General features: G+C 38.3%; 1 protein-coding gene and 1 long non-coding RNA gene across 2 annotated transcripts in view; both read left to right on the forward strand.

Moving 5' to 3' along the window:
• LOC138850488 (uncharacterized) overlaps window positions 1–20,421 on the forward strand; it is a 456,990-nt gene that overhangs the window by 318,118 nt on the left and 118,451 nt on the right. The window lies entirely within an intron of this gene.
• Window positions 14,668–15,240, forward strand: LOC127487061 (large ribosomal subunit protein eL19-like; the record flags this gene model as incomplete). Its single annotated transcript, XM_051831507.1, has 1 exon — window positions 14,668–15,240. A coding segment is annotated over one exon (558 nt), but the record flags the coding sequence as incomplete, so codon positions are not given.

The raw sequence follows: 20,421 nt of genomic DNA on the forward strand, positions 1-20,421 counted from the left end.
TTGTCTCATTGTCCATTTGGACTTCACATATGCAAGACTTTTCACATGCTATCTTGTAAAGTTATGTTTTATGTATATTTTATGTATATTTCTTTCTCTGCAAGAAGTATCTGATCTAATTAAGGTCAAGGGCCTTTCATTCCCTCTTGTGTCTTACCATATAGTTACTTGATTTACATTCTTGCTGCAGAAGTTTACAGAAATTAGTTCATGCCATGTCCTAGTCATAGAAATCATGAGAAAAGATGAATGTCCAACACTTATGCCTTGATAGCCTCAAAACAATGGCAAAATTCAAAGACTAAGGGTATAGCAGTGCTCATAGATAGAAAATGCCATCTCAAGCTTTTAATTAAAATCTAAGTTGACAGAGATATGCTGATACTGATAGCTAATTATCTAAAGTTTTTAAACAAATATATAGTCCTAATTATTTATATTGTTTTTCTTTTTAAAAGTCCTATTTTTTTGCTTGCACAACTTATATAATAAATTTCGTTTTCAAGACTGAATTTTCCATTGTTTCCCTCCTTCATACAACTAAGCACAGAAGGTTTTTAAGTAAAGATTAATGAGTTATTTTTAAAGTAGCTTTATATATTTTGTAGAATAGTTTGAAAAAACAAGATGTTCATAACAAATACACATAAATAGTGTTCTTGTGATCCAACAGAAATTTTCAAAATTCATTTCATCATGAGCCTTAGTGAGCGTTCATATTAGTCACCATCGATTTTCCTCCAAATTGAAAGGATAAATGGTGATTCCAGATTAATACAGGATAAGGAAGGCATGTACAGATTTTAACAACAAAGGCACATTATTACTGATGCCAAGTTATCCTTTATTTCTTATAGTGCTGTGCTTTTTCAAATATGCCTCAAATTATCATTTGAATATTCAGGGAACTGTTCTGACAATATAATGATTAACACGGACTCATTTTTCTGTCATCACTATCAAAATGGATCCCTACTCGTTTGAATAGATAATATGTCAGCAAGGATTATGATTAAGATTCAGTCACATAAAACATCATGCTGCATTGATATAGTTAAAACCTTTTAATGGAATTTTATCATAAATAGTATCTGGGAACCCTCTAGAACATAATAGAAAAAGAATTCTTCATGTGGTAATGGATTCAATTGCCTTGCTACCACTCTAAAAATCTTAACATCTTTTTGACATGTCAATGTTATTTCTTTTGATGAATGCTGCAACTTTTGGTCAGTTGGCTTATTCATGATTTCACAGAATTAATTTGTTACTGGTTTATACTTCCCTCAAGCAGGAAATGTACCTGTTATATAATATTATCATGACAATTGTGCATCAAGTACCTAAGTAACTTGAAGAAAAATTTGGACAGGGCTTTTTTAAGAGGAATTTCTCACAGGCAGGGTTATTAAACATGTTAATATCTGTTCTCTACTCATTCAGAACATGGGCAAAATAATCACCACTTTGTTTTATAGGGATTTGCTTTCTGAGCAGGAACTTAACCCAAGACAGTGGTTTTCAAACACATTTCAATTCTTATTTAGTAGGAGGCAAAGATGACCCCATCCCTTATCAACAATAAATTACTCTCCTGTTAAACTTGCTGCTAAACAAGGAGCTACAGTCCTATTAAAATCCAGTTAAACATGCATCACATTGATAGATATAATTAGAACAACTATAGAGGGTAAATGGCTCAAGCACTGTAGCTGCAAGAACTGTAGATCAGTGTTACAAGGGAAAATAATGGACAGTCTGCTGGGGATTTGTTTCTGCAATGATTCCTCTTCATTGTAGCGATTTTATTTATTACCTTTCAGCTATTTTTAATAATTTCTCTAACTCACTGGGAAAGGATTGTTTTGCTTTCCCATTTGCTTCTACTAATAAGGATATTGTGTCTGCTTTCATAGGGAAAATCAGACATTTTAGTAACATAGATTTTGTAATATTGCTCTACACTATCTAGCACTTAAAGATATTTTTAAATCACTTTTTCATTTTTCTAATGTTCACTCCTCAAACTGTCATATAAAACTTAGATATAGATCTAGTTGTCTTTCTCACTGGGATGTAATTAGTAGGAATTGACACACTAAATGCTGCAAGAATTAGGTAGCAGATGCAGTTACTGGCTTCTTTACATACTCTTCGACCCTCCCACAGTAGCTCTAACATTTCTTTCCTGACTCTCTCTCAGTAATTCTTAGAAATACTTTGTATTCCAGGGCCCAGAGTCATGGAGCAGTGGGTTAAATCACCATATCCCATATCAGAATGCTGATTCAAGTCACAGCGTCTCTGCCTCCAATCCAGCTCCCTGCTAACATGTCTTGAAATGCAGCAGATGATGGCCCAAGTACTTGTGACCTGCCACCCATGTAGGAGACTAGGATGGAGTTCCTGGATCCTGGCTTTGGTTGACCCAGCGCTGGATGTTGGAGGCATTTCAGGAGTAATACAGTTGATGGAAAATCTCTCTCTCTCTCTCTCTCTCTCTCTCTCTCCCTCTCTTACTTTCACTCTGTCTTTCAAATATATAAACACACACACATACATACATACATTTTTTAAAGAAAGAAACCATTTGTATTCCTTGCATCCTGTTCTTGTTAATCAAAACATGGAGGAATATTTTTGCATTTTACATATGGCTCTCTAGAAAGGCTCCTTTTGGAGGCTGGCACTGTGGCATAATGGCATCCTAGTTGGCATCCAATATAGATGCCACTTCAAGTCCAGGTTCCTCCACTTCTGATCCAGCCACCTGCTAATGTGCCTGGGAAAGCATCAGAGGATGGCCCAAGTGCTTGAGCCCCTGCCACCCATGTGGGAGACCCAGAAGAAACTACTGGTTCCTGACTTCAGTCTGACCCTGGTGGCCATTGTGGTAATTTGGGGAGTGAATCAGCAGATCGAAGATTCTCTCTCTCTCTCTCTCTCTGTGTTGTCTTTCCCTCTCTCTGTAACTCTGCATCTCAAATAAAATAAATAATTCTTTAAAAATATTCTTATCAGGGCCATCACCATTGTAGAATAGTTTGGTAAAGGATGACAAGTATTGTAAGTATTGTAAATGTAACTGTGTAGGACATAGAATATTATTTTTTGGTTTACTTACACTGAATTGGTGCTTGTATTAGAAAACCTGGTAAACCAAAACTGCCTAAGGTAGAAAGTGTGGAAAATAAACGAGGAAGACAAATCCAAGATATCACAAAGTATAATTGATTGGGGGGACTTAAGCAAAAGCATAGTTTCAGGTAGCTGGGAGACAATGGATTTCCATGACATGAAACAGCAGAAAAAACGGTTTTATAGACAAAGGTGACATGTCTAACCTGAGCATACTCGAATTTTACAAGAAATAGTAACATTCAAGGCATTTGATAAATGACATTCCAGGGCTGACCTAGCCAGCCAAATCTGGAAATTTATCTTAATTTCTTTATTTACCCCACGACATTTGGAATATATGTCAGGATTGCCTAGGGGGCATGATGGTGGTTATGATCAAAATGACTTCGGTCATCTCAAGTTTAACTCTATGATGGCAGTATAATTGAATAATCAGATAATAATATATTTTGAGACATCATAAATATCTTGAATAGGATATGGTTGAGAATTTTTATGTCTCTGCTCATTTGTCAAATATTAGCTTATTTTACCTAATAACTTTTATCATATTAAAATCCCAGTCTTTCTTAAACTTCCTTATAATTGCTGTCACCATTCTAAGACCATAAATAGATAAGTCTTCAAAGAATTAACATTCGTGTTCTGGATATCAATCGTTGACCCATTATGTGGGGGAAAAAAGTGAAAATGAGAAGTTGTGCACTTGAGGATCTGGAATTTAAGGCTAGTATATCACCATATTCCTTTCTGTCTCATTAAAGTTTATCTTTCAGTTTCCCTATGATTTGCTTTCCCTTTTCTTATTGTGGAGATAATTCTCTGGGCAAGAAGAGCCACAGGTAACTCTCAAGATATTCCACATAGCTGGGCCAATGCAGGGGGTTGGGGGGTGGGGGTTGTGTTACTACCAAATCCGGGACTCCGAATGGCCCTCTTTGGCCCAAATGTATAATCATGTGATCATGATTAGCCCATGCTGTCTCCTATGTCTGCTAATTAGCAAGGAGAATACATTGCCAGAGGTTGGGTTGTGGACAGGATACATGGGCAAGTCAGACAGGGAAAGTAGTTGTCACAGTCTATCTGATAAACAGCTTCCAGCTGGTCTGTGAGATGTCCCTGCTTTCTCTGGACTTTGTCATGCTTGGCACACACAGGCAGCTCACAGACTTCTCACCAGTCTATGGTTCATGATTAACAAACACTACCTGATTCAAATCCATATATTCTACTGGGATTTCTGTGTTTCTCATTTATATCTATCTATATGAATATGTTTTTTTTTTCCCATTTGGTCTCCATAGAGTACTTTTGCTTTATTTTTGTATTATCTAATTATACCTCCGTATTTCAATATTCCTCTACCAAACATTTCTACAATGAAGGCTTTTCATATTAATATAAATAAATGTACAACTACATTTCTTTGTATAGAACCACTATACAAAAATTTTTAACAAAAATGACAAATTCATTTTTATGAAATAGTTCAGGTCAAGATATAGCCATATTGGCAGTTTATATTATCTCTCTCCAAAATCTCATATTCATGCCATGCATTTTTAGTCTTTGGATTCTAACAAAGAATTAGATCCCATGGTATGGACATATCTAAATATTGGGCTTTAGGAATATAAATTAACTATGAAATTTTAGGGACTAGTAAATTATTTACATTGTATAACATGTAAGACTCATCAACTTTAAAGTAATAATTCATTTTTAGGTATCTGGCATTTAGAAATACTTTTTAGATGGGGACATTTGACTTAGCTGTTGACATCTATTAAGGCATCTACATTCCATATACCATTACTTGGGTTCTTTTCCCAGCTCCAGTTCTCAATTTCCTTTTCTTTTTCTTTCTTCCTTCCATTTTTTTCTTTCTTTCCTTTCTCTCTTTTTCTCTCTCTTTCTTTGTCTCTCTCTTTCTTCCTTTCTTTTGAGCTTACATTCTTATTTATTTGAAAGACAAAATAAAAGAGAGCAGGAGAGGCAGAATGAAAGATCTTCCATCTGCTGATTCAATCCCAAAAAAGCCTCAACAACCAAGGGTAGGCCAGACCATAGAGAGGCGCCCAGAACAACTCTGAGTACTCCCACGGGGTGGCAGAGGCCCAACTAATTAGGCCATTTTCCGTTGCCTTCCCACATTCAGCAGCAGGAAATGATGGGAAGCAGAGCAGTCAGAACTTGAACTGGTGCTCTTATATGGGATGCTCACAAACCTCTGCACCACCACGCCTGGCCCCTCATTACCGTTTTTGACTAATACAAGACCCTAAGAAGCAGTAGGATGTGCCTCAGTATTTGGGTCCCGCCACCCACATGATGGGCCTGGACTGAATTCCTGGCTTCTCCCTTCAGCCTGGTCCATGCCGGACAATTTGGGGCAATTGATGGGATTCCTCGCCTCTCCCTCTCTGCCTCCCTCCCTCCTTTACTGCCTCCCTCCCTCCCTCTATATCTCTATCTTCTCTATCTACTTCTATCTCTCCACCCTCAAATAAATAAAAATAAACACTTTATTCAGAAATACAAGTCTATGTTGACTCTATAACTGGTCCATTGCTTAGGAATTCTGTGTATAATTATTATTATTTTTAACTTATTTTTATTGATTTGGAAGAGTTACAGAGAGAGGTAGAGCCAGAGAGAGAGAGAGAGAGAGAGGTCTTCCTTCTGCTGGTTCACCTCCCAGATGGCTGTACGGGCCAGAGCTGAACCAATCCAAAGCCAGGAGCAAGGAACTTCCTCCAGGTCTCCCACATGGGTGCAGAGGACCAAGGACTTGAGCCATCTTCCACTGCTTTCCCAGCCATAGCAGAGAGCTGGATAGGAAGTGGAGCAGCTGGGACTCAAACCGGTACCCATATGGATGCCTGCACTACAGGCTGGGGCTTTAACCCATTGCACCACAGCGCCAGCCTCTGTCTATAATTATTATAAGACATCTTGGGCCAGCGCTGTGGTGCAGTGGGTTAATGCCCTGCCTGAAACGCCAGCATCCCATATGGGCGCCGGTTCGAGTCCCGGCTGCTCCTCTTCTGATCCGGCTCTCTGCTATGGTCTGGCATAGCAGTAGAAGATGGCCCAAGTCCTTGGGTCCCCGCACCCACATGTGAAACCCAGAGGAAACTCCTGGCTCCTGGCTTTGGATAGGTTCAGCTCCAGCTGTTGTAGCCATCTGGGGAATGAGCCAGTGGATGGAAGACCTCTGTCTCTCTCTCTGCCTCTCCTTTCTCTGTGTAACTCTGACTTTCAAGGAAAATAAATAAAAAATCTTTTAAAAAAATAAAAAGACATCTTATGCTATGATATTTGAAAATTTCTTTATGTCCTGTGTTTTATGGTATCATAAATGTAAAATAAAATTTAAAAATAAACCTTAATAAATGCATATTTACTTGTTAAGAGTAAATAAGCATTAATTTATCAAAATATTTTGGAATTAAACATTATCAATTTACATATTATGATGAATTTTAAACTTAAAAAACATATAAAATCTACTTATATTTTATCCTATCTTTGTATTCAATTATTTACATTTCTCATTTAGCCCCACTTAGCTCCTTGTTTTAAATTAATGCATATTATTTCAGAAGTTCAATAGAAAGTTTTAAACACATTATTTTAAAATGGAAAACAGCTTATTAAGAATCATTATATGGGTAAAATGGTCATCCTTCCATTTAATAATTGTTTATAGTCTTTGCCTTTATTCTCACTAAACTAGGATCATTTTTGCTTTTTTGCCCATTGAACTCTTTGCTTTGTGAAGATTTAAGCCATTGACTATAATGTAAATTAAAAATATGCTATCTCAGAAACTAAAGAGAGAACCAGACATTGTGGTCTAGAAGGTAAAGCCACCACCTGCAAAGCTGGCATCCCATATGGGCTCTTATTCATGTTCCGGCTGTTCCACTTTCTTTTTTTTAATGGAAAGCTTTTATTTAATAAATATACATTTCATAAGTACAACTTTTTGATTATTTTGGATTATAGCAGTTCTTCCCCACCTACTCCTAAACTATCCCACCTCCTACTCCCTCTCCCATCCCATTCTTAAGATTCATTTTTAATTATATTTATATACATAAGACAAACTCTATACTAAGTAAATATTTCAAGTTTGCACCAACACAAATCCAGCTCCCTGCTAGTAGCCTGGGAAGAGCAGCAGAAGATGACCCGTGTTTGGGCCCCTGCCACCCACCAAGGAGACAGGAAAATCTCCTGGCTCCTGTTTTTGGCCTTGCCCAGCATTTGCCTTTGTAGCCATCAGGGAGGTAAACCAGCAGAGAGATGATCTCTCTCTCTCTCTCTCTTTCTCTCCCTGTCTCATCTGTCCCTGTCTCTCTGTAAATCTGTCAAATAAGCAAATCTTTAAAAAAAAAAAAAACTAGAAACATAGGGAGAGACAGAAGGAGGGAAAGAAAATCATTATACTCATAGAATTTTATGAACTATATCAAATCTGTTAAAAACTAAATAGCTAAAAATAAATTTTAAAAATGAAAAAAGTGAAAAAAAAACATAAATGTATATATACCCCTCAGCGGAGGAAAGAAATGTGTAATCAATTAAAAAAATAATTAATACATTAAAACAAGCTAATCATAATCTATCCCATTTCAAACCACCTTCATTTAACCACTGAAATTAGGAATAAAATTAAACTTAAATTTTTAAAAATTAATAAAATTGTACTCTTGAAAATACATAAACCTAAAAATTTAAATTCTGAATGGATAGAGGTAATAATGTATTCAGGAGACATAAATCACTTTCTACTCCTAGTCAAATAATTAAAAACCTTAAGAAAGTACTTGTGTGAATTGTTTGAGACTAAGTTTACATTCAATTTAGCATTAAATTTTATGTTTACTATTAAAATTATTTCTTCTAGATAATCAAAGCTAATAAGTAAATAAACACTTTCAATATTTAGTGTTTTTTTCTAGGAAGGTGCTAAAAAGTTTCCCTTATCAATGGATATCAATGGTTTTCTTTAGTTTCCTTGTTCTATTAACTGTTTAACCACCAACAAAATCTTCCTTACACTATACGTTACAACCATTAATTTTTCCTGTATTCAATTCTTTCTTTTCTAGAAGCGAACCTGTAGTCCAATAAGATTTATAGTGAGGAAGGAAACAAAGCAGGCCCCTCAAGCTGGGGGAAGTGTATGAAGCAGCCGAGCAGTGAGATGAGCCATCTGGATAGAATTCTTACTAATTCTTTTCATCTTTTTGTCCACACACATCAAGTGTTAGCAACAAAGTGGTGACTGTCAGTGAAATACAGTAGCCAATGTAACAGGATTTTAGATATAAAGGTACTTCAGACAGCTCTGGAAAAAATAAAATTAAAATGTAATATATTTTGGTATAAAGAATTTTAAGACCCATACATAGTAGACGTTTTCCTGCAAACATTTTGAAGATTGCGGGTGAATATGTATGCACTCAGATATAAATTGGTAAATGTATTTCCATTTCTTTTATTCCAATAATAAAAATTAATGCATGTGAATTACATAAAACATGTAAAGTTTTTATAAAGACATTTATAAAATAATTTAATATTATTGTAGTCCACTTTTGAAAATTTCATCTATGAGAGTTTCACAGTCAACATTACTGCTTCAGAACATTCTCAAAAAGATGTGTATGTGTAATTATTTCACATACTATTTTGTGGGATCTTTTTAAGCTTAAATAAATTGTAAGCATTTTAATAAAATATTAAATATTCACTGAATTCATGATGGTCAGCAACTATATAGAAGTCCATTTACTCGCCATAATTTATTTTGTTCAGCTACTTGTTTTTCTCCCTTACTTTTCTTTAGCTTGTTTTTACTACGTTAAATACAGTAGAGTTGTAATTACTATGTTCATCTCTTATACTCCACTTCTGATTATTTAACTGAGCTACTTTACTATAAATTCATTAAAATAATAAAAAACTAAAAGCATACAGACCATTTTAAGGCAAATATTGGCAGTATGATATCAAGAAAAAAACTTTACTATTTGCTTTTAGTTGTATAAAAGCATAGCAAGAGGCGTGGGGGGGGGGGGGGGGGGATTGATCTTCCATTTTCTGTTTCACTGCCCAAATGCTGCAACATCCAGAACCGGGCAGGGCCAAAGTTAGGAACCAGGACATCAGAGTCTGTCACACCTGTGGCAGGGACTCAGTACATGAGCCATCATTTGCTGGCTCCTAGGATGCACATTAGCAGGATCCTGGACCAGAAATAGAGTAGCCAGGACTCAAACCAAGGACTCCCAGATCGGCAGCAAGTGTTCCAGGCAGTACCTAACACAGAGCACCACAGTGCCCACCCTATCTAGAAAAATTTCAAAGTTAAAATTTTAAACTGAGAAAATAGTCTGAGACTGCCATCAGATTTTCACTTACAAGTACAATTCTAATTTTCTCCATACATTCTAGTATGGAAAAATGAAAACATTTTTCTTTATATCGGGTGAACAAATTTCATGTATTTCATATATACAGATTTAGGAGCACAGTAAAACTCCCACCCTATCCTCCCTCCTGCCCACATTCCCACACTCCCTCCTCCTTCCATTTTACTCTTTCTTCTGTTTTTACAATGACGTACTTTCAGTTAAGAAGTTTTAAAATCAAATTTGGAATTGTGTTATTAATCCCAATATTAGCATATGGAAAATAAGTTTTGAAATTCAAGAACATTTAGTTTATTAATATAAGGAAGCATCAAATAATAGAAAGAGTACAAGATTATTAATCTAAATTTTCAGTCAAATGTCTGTTAGTTTCTGTCAATTCACAGTCAAAATTCAGAATGATCTCTTAGTCTCTCTGACTGATATTCAGCATTTACTTATCACCATAAATGTTTTTATCCAGTCTGACTAGTCAGGATGCATATGATTTAGATTTTGGATTTTTTCAATCCGTCTGAGTGAACTTTTTAAAATATAAGAAAATTATATTTCATTGCAGTCTCCCAGTGTCCCTTGGAATAATAATAATAATAAGCCTTGGGTGAGCACTTACATCTGAAATAAGAGTGTCAGTTGTTAAATCAACAACAGAAGTCACTGTGTACTTACTCCCCATGTAGGACCTCTGTCCTCGATGAGTTGTACTATGAGAATTTAGAGTAAAACTTGTCTTCAAACAGTACTTTTACACTTTGTGTGTCTGTGTGGGTGCAAACTGTTAAAATATTTACTTAGTATAGAGTTGATATTCTATATATAATGATAATTAAAAATGAATCTTAATGAAGAATAAATGAGAGAGGGAGTAGGAGGTGGGACAGGAAAAGAACCAGTATATTCCTAAAGCTGTGTCTATTGAAATTTGTATTCATTCAATAAAATCTTTCTAAAAATAATAATAATAATTCCAAATTCCTTTTTCTGCACTTTAAAAAAATTATTTTATATATTTAAATAGCAGAGTTACAGGCTGGCGTCACGGCTCACTAGGCTAATCCTCCGCCTAGCGGCGCCGGCACACCAGGTTCTAGTCCCGGTTGGGGCGCCGGATTCTGTCCCGGTTGCCCCTCTTCCAGACCAGCCCTCTGCTGTGGCCAGGGAGTGCAGTGGAGGATGGTCCAAGTGCTTGGGCCCTGCACCCCATGGGAGACATGGGCTCCTGCCATCGGATCAGCGCGGTGCGCCGGCCACGGTGGCCATTGGAGGGTGAACCAACGGCAACAGCAAAGGAAGACCTTTCTCTCTGTCTCTCTCTCTCTCACTGTCCACTCTGCCTGTCATAAAAAAAATAGCAGAGTTAAAGAAAGAGGAGAGATCTTCTATCAGCTGATTCACTCCCCAAACGGCCACAACAGCCAGGTCCAGGCCAGACCAAAGCCAGGAGCCAGGAGCCAGAAGCTGCTTCTATGTCTCCCATGTGGGTACAGGGGTCAAGCACTTGGGCCATCCTGCACTGCTCTCCCAGTCACAGTAGCAGGGGGCTGCATTGGGAGTGGAGCATCCAGGATTCAAACTAGCTGCTCATATGGGATACAGGAGCTGTAGGTGGTGGTTTAACTTGCTGCACCAAAACTCCAGCCCCATTTCTGCACTTTATGGACACTTGGCACTAGAAAGTTACTTGGTTACTTTTTGTCTTCCCTACTTAAAAGTAAACTCCATTAGGTCAGGGATTTCATGCTTGTTTATTTCTTCATCCACTAAGCTCAGAGCACAAGGGGCATATGGTGGATTTTCAGCAAATGTCTGTTGCAAGGATGAATGTTTAAATCCTTATGTTCAAAAAGATACTTAACCCCTCCAAAGCTCAGTTTTCTCATCTGCAATATTGGTGCAAAATCTACTCCACCGAGATGTCGTAAAGACCAAATACTACAATGAGTATGAAAGCACTTTAAAAATTACAAAGGACCATTTTGTTTCTCTTAGAAAATCTAAATCTTTTGGAGGTAAAACTTAGACTGTAATTTTTCTTATTTTTCTATGTTAACAAGTTTCTCTCTCCCCAACTATCAGTAAATGGCATAATGATATGAGTTAGCTACTGATATATCATAAAATTAGTGCAGTGCTAATAATCCATATATATTCTCATGGAAACTACATCACCCATCACAGAAAAGCAAATTCATAAGGTGATCTCAGACACCTTTATCAGGCTTTTAAATAACCATAGATAAAGTGGGAAACTTTGAAGTACAGTCTACTGGAATTAGCAAAATAAACTTTAATAGTAAGAAAGTATTATTTTTAAATAGTTCTATTATGTAACTATTATCACTTGAAAACTGTGGGAACCATGGTTCTCTACAAATAGGTGTTTTGTGATAAACTAACAAAAATTAAAATTAAAAAGTCAATCTGCATCTGTAACTGCTAAATTTCATCATCTTTATTAGTCTGATCCTCAAGAAGTTATTCTCTGTGTGAACCAATTATAGCAAACAATGGACTACTTATTAACAAAGCATATAATAGCTATTCTGGCATAGAACATTTAAAGTTGTTTCTCAACATGTATTCAATATCAAATTAGTGAATAAATAAACAAAAAAAGAGATCTTGCAATTTGGAGGATAAATGTTCCGCTTACCTCTTTTTTTTTTTTTTTGTACAGGCAGAGTGGACAGTGAGAGAGAGAGACAGAGAGAAAGGTCTTCCTTTGCCGTTGGTTCACCCTCCAATGGCCGCCACGGCTGGCGCACTGCAGCAGGCGCACTGCGCTGATCCGATGGCAGGAGCCAGGTACTTATCCTGGTCTCCCATGGGGTGCAGGGCCCAAGCACCTGGGCCATCCTCCACTGCACTCCCTGGCCACAGCAGAGAGCTGGCCTGGAAGAGGGGCAACCAGGACAGAATCCGGCGCCCCGACCGGGACTAGAACCCGGTGTGCCGGCGCCGCTAGGTGGAGAATTAGCCTATTGAGCCGCGGCGCCGGCCCCCCGCTTACCTCTTATATTAAGCTAGTTAACTGGTTTTGAATAACTTAAACTCAGTGTAACTTCTCAAGAGATTACAAATTTCTTACATCAGAGCCAGTATATTGATATAGTGGGTAAAGCCTCTGCCTGCAGTGACAGCATGATGTAAGGGTGCTGGCTCACATACAGGCTGCTCTGCTTCTGATGCAGCTACCTGCTAATTGGGAAATGCAGAGAAGGATGTCAAAGGTATATGGGACCTTGCCACTCACGTGGGCAATTCAGATGGAATTCCTGGCTCCTAGCTCTAGTGTGGCCATCTGGGGAGTGAATCAATGGATGGAAGATTTCTATCTCTTTCTGTCTCTTTCTCTCTGTAACACTGACTTTTAAATAAATAGATAATAAATATTTTTAAAAATCTTCTTATGTTAATGTATCTGCTTATTTATCTTTATTTGAATTAATATTTGTAGCAAAAAAAACAATGTTTAAAAGTAACTCATATATTCATAATTCTTAATTTAATATATAGAAATTTGGGAATAGAGATAAATTTTCCAACATTATAAAAATGATTTACATCCAGAAAATCTTTTTTTATTTATTGTCACAAAAAATCTGTTTTTTAAAGAAAGTTTTTATTTAATGAATACGAATTTCATAGGTACAGCTTTAGGAATATAGTGGTTCTACCCCCCATACCCACCCTCCACCCCACTTCCATACCACCTCCTACTTCTTCTCCCATCCCATTCTTCATTAAGATTCATTCTTAATTAAATTTATATACAGAAGACCAACTCTACACTAAGTAAAAATTCAACAATTTGCACACACACACACACACACACACACAAAACATATAAAGTACTGTTTGAGAACAAGTTTTACAGTTAATTCTGATAGCATAACTCATTAAGGATAAAGGTCCTACATGGGGAGTAAGTGCACAGTGACTTCTGTTGTTAATTTAACAAGTAACACTCTTATTTTTTGATGTCAGTGACCACCCCAGGCTCTTGACATAAGCTGACAAGGCTATGGAAGCCTTTTGAGTCCACAAACTCTATTGATATTTAGACAGGGCCATAAGCAAAGTGGAATTTCTATCCTCCCTTCAGAGAAAAGTACAACCTTCTTGGATGACCCCTTTTTTCCACTGGGGTCTCACTCACAGAGATCCTTCTTATAGAACATTTTTTGCCACAGTGTCTTAGCTTTCCATGTCTTAAGTGCTCTCATGGGCTTATCATCCAGTCCAGAGTGTCTTAAATTCTGATTCTGAGATCAGAGTGCTGTTTATGGCGGTTGTCATTTTATGAGTCTGTTGTGTGGACTGCTTCCCATGTTGGGACTTTTTCTCCTTTTTAATTCTATCTATTGTTATTACCAGACAGTGTCATTTGTGTGATCCATTTGATGCTTAATCCTATCCATATAATCAATTTAACACTTAATATGATCACTCTAACACATTAGATTGCATTATTACAACCCAGCATAGTGGGATTTGGAGTCCCATGGCAAACTGAAATAATCTGTTATTAAAAACAGTTTGGTACAGAGGTATTCTACAGGGGTTAAGAGCCATTGGGATGCTCGCAGCCATATCAGAGCACCTTGGTTAGAGTCCAACCTCTGCTTCCAATTCCAGCTTCCTCTTAATTTGTGACCTGGGAGACAAACAATCGATGGTTCAAGTACTTTGTCCCTTCCCCCCATGTGGGAGACATGGATTGTGTTCTCTACTCCTGACTTTGGCCTGGTCAAGTCCTAGTCATTGTGGATATTGCTGCGGGGATTGGGAGAGTGAACCAGTGGATGGAAGACCTCTAACCATCCATCTGTCTGCCTCTCTGTCTTGGTCTCTCCGTCTTTCAAGTAAATTTTTAAAAATGAGTAATTTTTTAAATTAGATAAAACTTCATATAATATGTGGCATCTTTGAAGCCCATTGGATTTTCCCCACAAAAATAAATGTCTCTTATTTTAAATTTAAATACATCAAGTGTTGTAATAACAATTCCAATTATGTTTCCTGTATTGGAAATTATTGAGGATGGTGATTTATGCCATGCCAGCAATAATAATTTTCCAGCGTCCTCCGCTGTGGCAAGAAGAAGGTCTGGCTGGACCCCAATGAGACCAACGAAATCGCCAATGCCAACTCCCGTCAGCAGATCCGGAAGCTGATCAAAGATGGGCTGATCATCCGCAAACCTGTGACGGTCCATTCCCGGGCTCGGTGCCGGAAAAACACCTTGGCCCGCCGGAAGGGCAGGCACATGGGCATAGGTAAGCAAAAGGGTACAGCCAATGCCCGGATGCCGGAGAAGGTGACCTGGATGAGGAGGATGCGGATTTTGCGCCGGTTGCTCAGGAGATACCGTGAATCTAAGAAGATTGACCGCCACATGTACCACAGCCTGTACCTGAAGGTGAAGGGGAACGTATTCAAGAACAAGCGCATCCTCATGGAGCACATCCACAAGCTGAAGGCCGACAAGGCCCGCAAGAAGCTGCTGGCTGACCAGGCTGAGGCCCGCAGGTCGAAGACCAAGGAGGCCCGCAAGCACCGAGAGGAGCGCCTTCAGGCCAAGGAGGAGGAGATCATCAAGACTCTGTCCAAGGAGGAGGAGACCAAGAAATGAAGAGAAACGACGCCCCCTCCTGTCTGTACATAGCGGCCTCAGGGATGCCGTGGGTCGGTCATCAAAATAAAACATGTCTTTATCAAAAAAAAAAAAAAATAATCAAAATAACCTCAATATTTGACTATATAACAAGTTTATTTTCATTGAATTGATTTAAACCTTATGCCATGATATATCCATAATAACTATAAGAATTGCAAACATTCAGCCGGCGCCGCGGCTCACCAGGCTAATCCTCTGCGTTGCGGCGCCAGCACACCGGGTTCTAGTCCCGGTCAGGGCGCCGGATTCTGTCCCGGTTGCCCCTCTTCCAGGCCAGCTCTCTGCTGTAGCCAGGGAGTGCAGTGGAGGATAACCCAAGTGCTTGGGCCCTGCACCCCATGGGAGACCAGGAGAAGTACCTGGCTCCTGGCTTCGGAACAGCGCGGTGCGCTGGCTGCAGCACGCCAGCCGCGGTGGCCATTGGAGGGTGAACCAACGGCAAAAGGAAGACCTTTCTCTCTGTCTCTCTCTCTCACTGTCCACTCTGTCTGTCAAAAAAAAAAATAAAAATAAAATAAAATAAAGAATTGCAAACATTCAACAAGGATTAAAATATCTATATAATTAAAAAAAAAAACCTGCCAGGTTTTGTGGATTTGTGTTGCTTTGTTTTGTTTTAGAATTACAAAAAAAAAAAAAAAAAGAGAGAGAGAGAGATTTTTTTTTCAAGCAACACTCCAGTGACACAATGAGATGGGAAAACAATGTTTTCCCAAATGTGATTAGAATTTCTGTCAATGGTCATGTTCAAGTGTTTCATATAGTCTTAGATTAGGCTTATTACAATATTTACTGATGGGCCAAGGTGAACATTTCTAATATCTAATTTCCATACATAATGCATAATGGCCAAGTCAAAGTCCATGATTTTTAGCAGCCAATTGTAAAGAAGGAAAATTATTGATTGTTGGTCTGGATTATAAATATTTTAAGTCTGTTATATGCTACTGGAAAAAAAAGACTTGCAAAATTATTTATGAGTAAAATGGAAAATATATCTGTACAAAATCCGAGTGCATTCAATCTTTTTCAATTTATTTGAGAGGTAAGAGAGAGAAAGGGGGAGAGAGAGAAAGTGATCCCATGAGCTGGTTTTCTCCTCCAAATGCCCATAAGGACAGGTGGTGAGGAGTTGAGCTAGGGTCAAGCTGGGAAGGGGGAACATGTTACAGGCTTCCCTATGGGTCGCAGGATCCTAATTATTTGAACCATCATCACTGTCTCCTAGGGTCTACGTATGTAAGAAGCTGGAGGCAGAATCCGGGTACTGGACTCAGATAGTTCACTATGGGAGGCAGGAATCTTAAAGGCTAGGCCAAATGCCCACTTGCTGACTGTTTTTGAGTTTGACTGCTAACATGTTTTAAGACTAACCCTCTTTGTTTCCCCTATTACCCTCCATACAGTCAAAGGCAAAAATCTAACCACTCTCTCACTTGGCAGAAAGATGGAAATTCGAAAAAACATATCCAGGGATAGTCACACTCATCACAATAAAAACCTTAAAGCAGAATCTTTTTTGCCCTCCTTATTCACTTTAGATCTACTTGGGACTACCCTGCCCTGCCTAGAAAACCTCATGATGTGAATAACAGCAACAACAAAAGTTACACCCTCCTGGGGTAAGTATAGTATCATTAGGCTCTATCTCCAAACCAAATATTGGGTAAGGATCCACCTTGTTTCTGCATAGTTGCCTTGCAAGTATCTCTTTTCTTGGTAGAAGTGGGTTTCAACTGACTGTTTTCATCCTTCCTTTCTCTATTTTTTTTATTTTGTTGGTTCTTTTTTTTTCTAGATGTATTTGAAAGACAAAGTTACAGAGAGTTTGAAGGATATATATATATATATATATATATATATAGAGAGAGAGAGAGAGAGAGAGAGAGATCTTCCATCTGATGGCTCACTCCTCAAATGGCTACAATAGCCAGGCCTAGCCAAAGCCAGGAGCCAGGACCTTCCTCTGGGTCTCCCAGATGGATGCAGGGGCCCAGAGACTGGGGCCATCCCCCACTGCTCTCCAGCAGGAACCTGGATCAGAAGTGGAGCATCCAGGACTCCAACCAGTGCCCATGTGGGATGCTAGCTAGAATGTTCTTGGCTTAACCTACTGCATCACAGTGCTGGCCCCTCTTTCTTTCTCTAAATGACTAATTCTCAATACCTTGGAATTCGCTTAATGTCACACCTCACACTGATAGACAAAAATTGATCTCAAACAGCTGTCACACATGTGACTTCAGATTATTGAGAGTAGATATGCTCTGAGCAGAATTTGAAGGTGTTTTTAAAATCATTTGTGAATATATAGATGAGCAACATATGTTTATCCTTGAAGATACTAGAGGACATCAGCAAGTTCATGGAAATATGTGCTGCAAAAAAATCTATGCGTGTATTCCAAATGTTTTGCTTCAAAATAGAAATGTCATTTCATTACATTTCTCCACAATTTTGATGTATTGTTACAAGTAAGCATTGATGTATTAAGTATATAATTTTTAAAGCTACTTATATGGGAATATATTCCTAACAACAACTTTGGAACTACTTCTTGTGTAGATTCTCAGTGATTTCTTCCTATCTCCCAATGGTAATCTTTTCCAAGGTTTGAGATGTCTCTTGGCTACTGAACAGAAATATACTTACTTTGAAATTGGAAAGTAAATAAATATAAATATTTAAAAGCAAAAATGGTAAATGTTGACATTCTCAGGACAATAGTATTTTATATGGCTTCTTTTGAGTTTGGTGACCAACTCACCAATCAAGAGATAGAGCATCCCTTTCCAAAAAGAACTTGGCAAATTTATACAATGCTTTACTTTTTTTCTCAAAAAAAAATCACAAAAAGGCATGACATAATAATCAGTACAACACTCCTGGTTGTAGAAGTATTTAATTAAAGAATCCTCATTAGATTAAATCACTTTAATGAAGAAAGCATGTAGTAGCAACAAGTAATAAGAATTCACTGTATAAATGGTAATTGTTACTGATGATGATGACGTACATACTCACTGGTCCTTAATGAAATGCTAAGATAGAATTGAACATGACCTTGGAAGATGTGCAGACCTAGATTATAATTTTTAATGATTAGATGTGAAACAGGGCTGGTACCACGGCTCACTAGGCTAATCCTTTGCCTGTGGTGCCAGCACCCCAAGTTCTAGTCCTGGTTGGGGCGCCAGTTCTGTCGCGGTTGCTCCTCTTCCAGTCCAGCGCTCTGTCGTGGCCCGGGCAGGCAGTGGAGGATGGCCCAAGGTCTTGGGCCCTACATCCACATGGGAGACCAGGAGGAAGCACCTGGCTTTGGATCAGCTCAGTGCACCAGCCGTAGTGGCCATTTTGGGGGTGAACCAATAGAAGGAAGATCTTTTTCTCTGTCTCTCTCCTCTCACTGTCTAACTCTGCCTGTCAAAAAAAATATATAAAAATATAGATGTGAAACAGAAGGCAAATTACTTTAATTGTCTCATCTATAATATGGAATAATAAAATTGAATTCTCATTGTGTTGAATAATGCACTTAACCCAGAGTCTATATAGTTATTATTTCTATATTCACCCTTATTTTACTCAATAGGAATCACTTATTTATTTACTTTTTTTTTGGCAAATTGAATCTCCCTAATTAGATGGCAAATTACTTGTGGCCCTGTATTATATCTTTTGTTATTTTATTTCTAGCAAAAACCCTTTTTATGACAACATTTGGCCATTAGTAAATGTGCAATGTCTACATTTTTCATATTGTTGAAGATTTCAAACCAAGTATACTTTGCACATCCTTAACTCTAAATGGTGTAGTTGTTGCAATTTTTCAACAGTTGTCTCACTCCCCCTCTTCGTGGAGGAACGACACAGGACCCTGCGCTGTTCTTTCGTCTGCTCGGCCCTCCCCGGGCTTGCTGCTGGCTCTTCCCGGGTTGGCCACTATCCCTTCCACCTCCGTGGAAGGGCAGTTCCCCCTGGCCACATTCCCCACTTCCGCAGGGGAGCGGCACACCGCCGGCCGGCTTTCTCGGGGGCTGCACGGGTGTTCCTTCAGCTAGATGTTCCCCTTAGATGTTCCTCATGCATGCCGTCTCTCTCCTCCTTTATAGTCCTCCTCTGCCAATCCCAACTCGGCTGCCCACACGCCGAGTACGCTGCTCTCCAATCAGGAGCAAGTCCTACAGTTTATTAGCTGAACTGGAGGCAGCTGTGCGGAATCTGTTTACTTCTCTCCCAGCGCCATATTGTGGGAGAGCAGATGCATAGAATAAGTCTTAATTCCAGTAACTCAGTCTAGTCCGGTTTGCTCCCCACAAGTTGTGTGTCAATTTTACCAGGAAACTTTATTTCTATTCCACATTCTGATAGCTACCTTATTTGGTAAAACAGTTTTGACTCTTACACATAAGCACCAACAAAAAAGCAAGATGATAAAAATATTTTCTGAAGCCTTATAAAGCAACTTCAAATTAACAGGTTAAACAAAAAAATTTCATTAAGCTATAACATTACTAAATCAATTCATTTATATATAAACAATTTTAATTTAGGTTCACAAATATTCACCAAATGGCAGTAATTTTGGAACAATATTACCTAAATAGTTTCTTCATTCTAATTTGGAAAATAGTTCAAATAAAGGTATAGAAAACAATTGACTTTCTGAAATTCCTTTACTTCATTTTTAGTATGAGATAAATTATTTAAACACTTCAAGCTAATGCTAGGTTAAATGGCTCCAACAAACTAGAAAATGTCTTAAACATTTATTTAAATTACACAATCATCCATTGAGCACTTATTCCATACCAGAGTCCATGAAAAAAGTTATTGCCCTAAAGAAAGTCACAAACACGTAGATGCTTGGATACAATTTAAGAAATCACTGGGGCAGCAGGTTAAGCCACCTCATACAATGCCTGCATCCCATATTGCAGCACTCAGGTGCTCTGCTTTCCATCCAGCTCCCTGCTAATGCACTTGGGCAAGCAGTGAATGACAGCCCCAGGAGTTGGGATCCTGCCACCTATGTGGGAAACTAGATGAAGTTCCAGGTTCCTGACTTTGGTCTTCCCAGCCCCCAACATTGTGGCCATCTGTGGAGTGAATCAGCATTGAAAGGTCTCTCTATTTCTCCCTCTCCCTATT

Source organism: Oryctolagus cuniculus, chromosome 7 (assembly GCF_964237555.1).
Source record: "Oryctolagus cuniculus chromosome 7, mOryCun1.1, whole genome shotgun sequence".
NCBI classification, from domain to species: Eukaryota; Metazoa; Chordata; class Mammalia; order Lagomorpha; family Leporidae; genus Oryctolagus; species Oryctolagus cuniculus.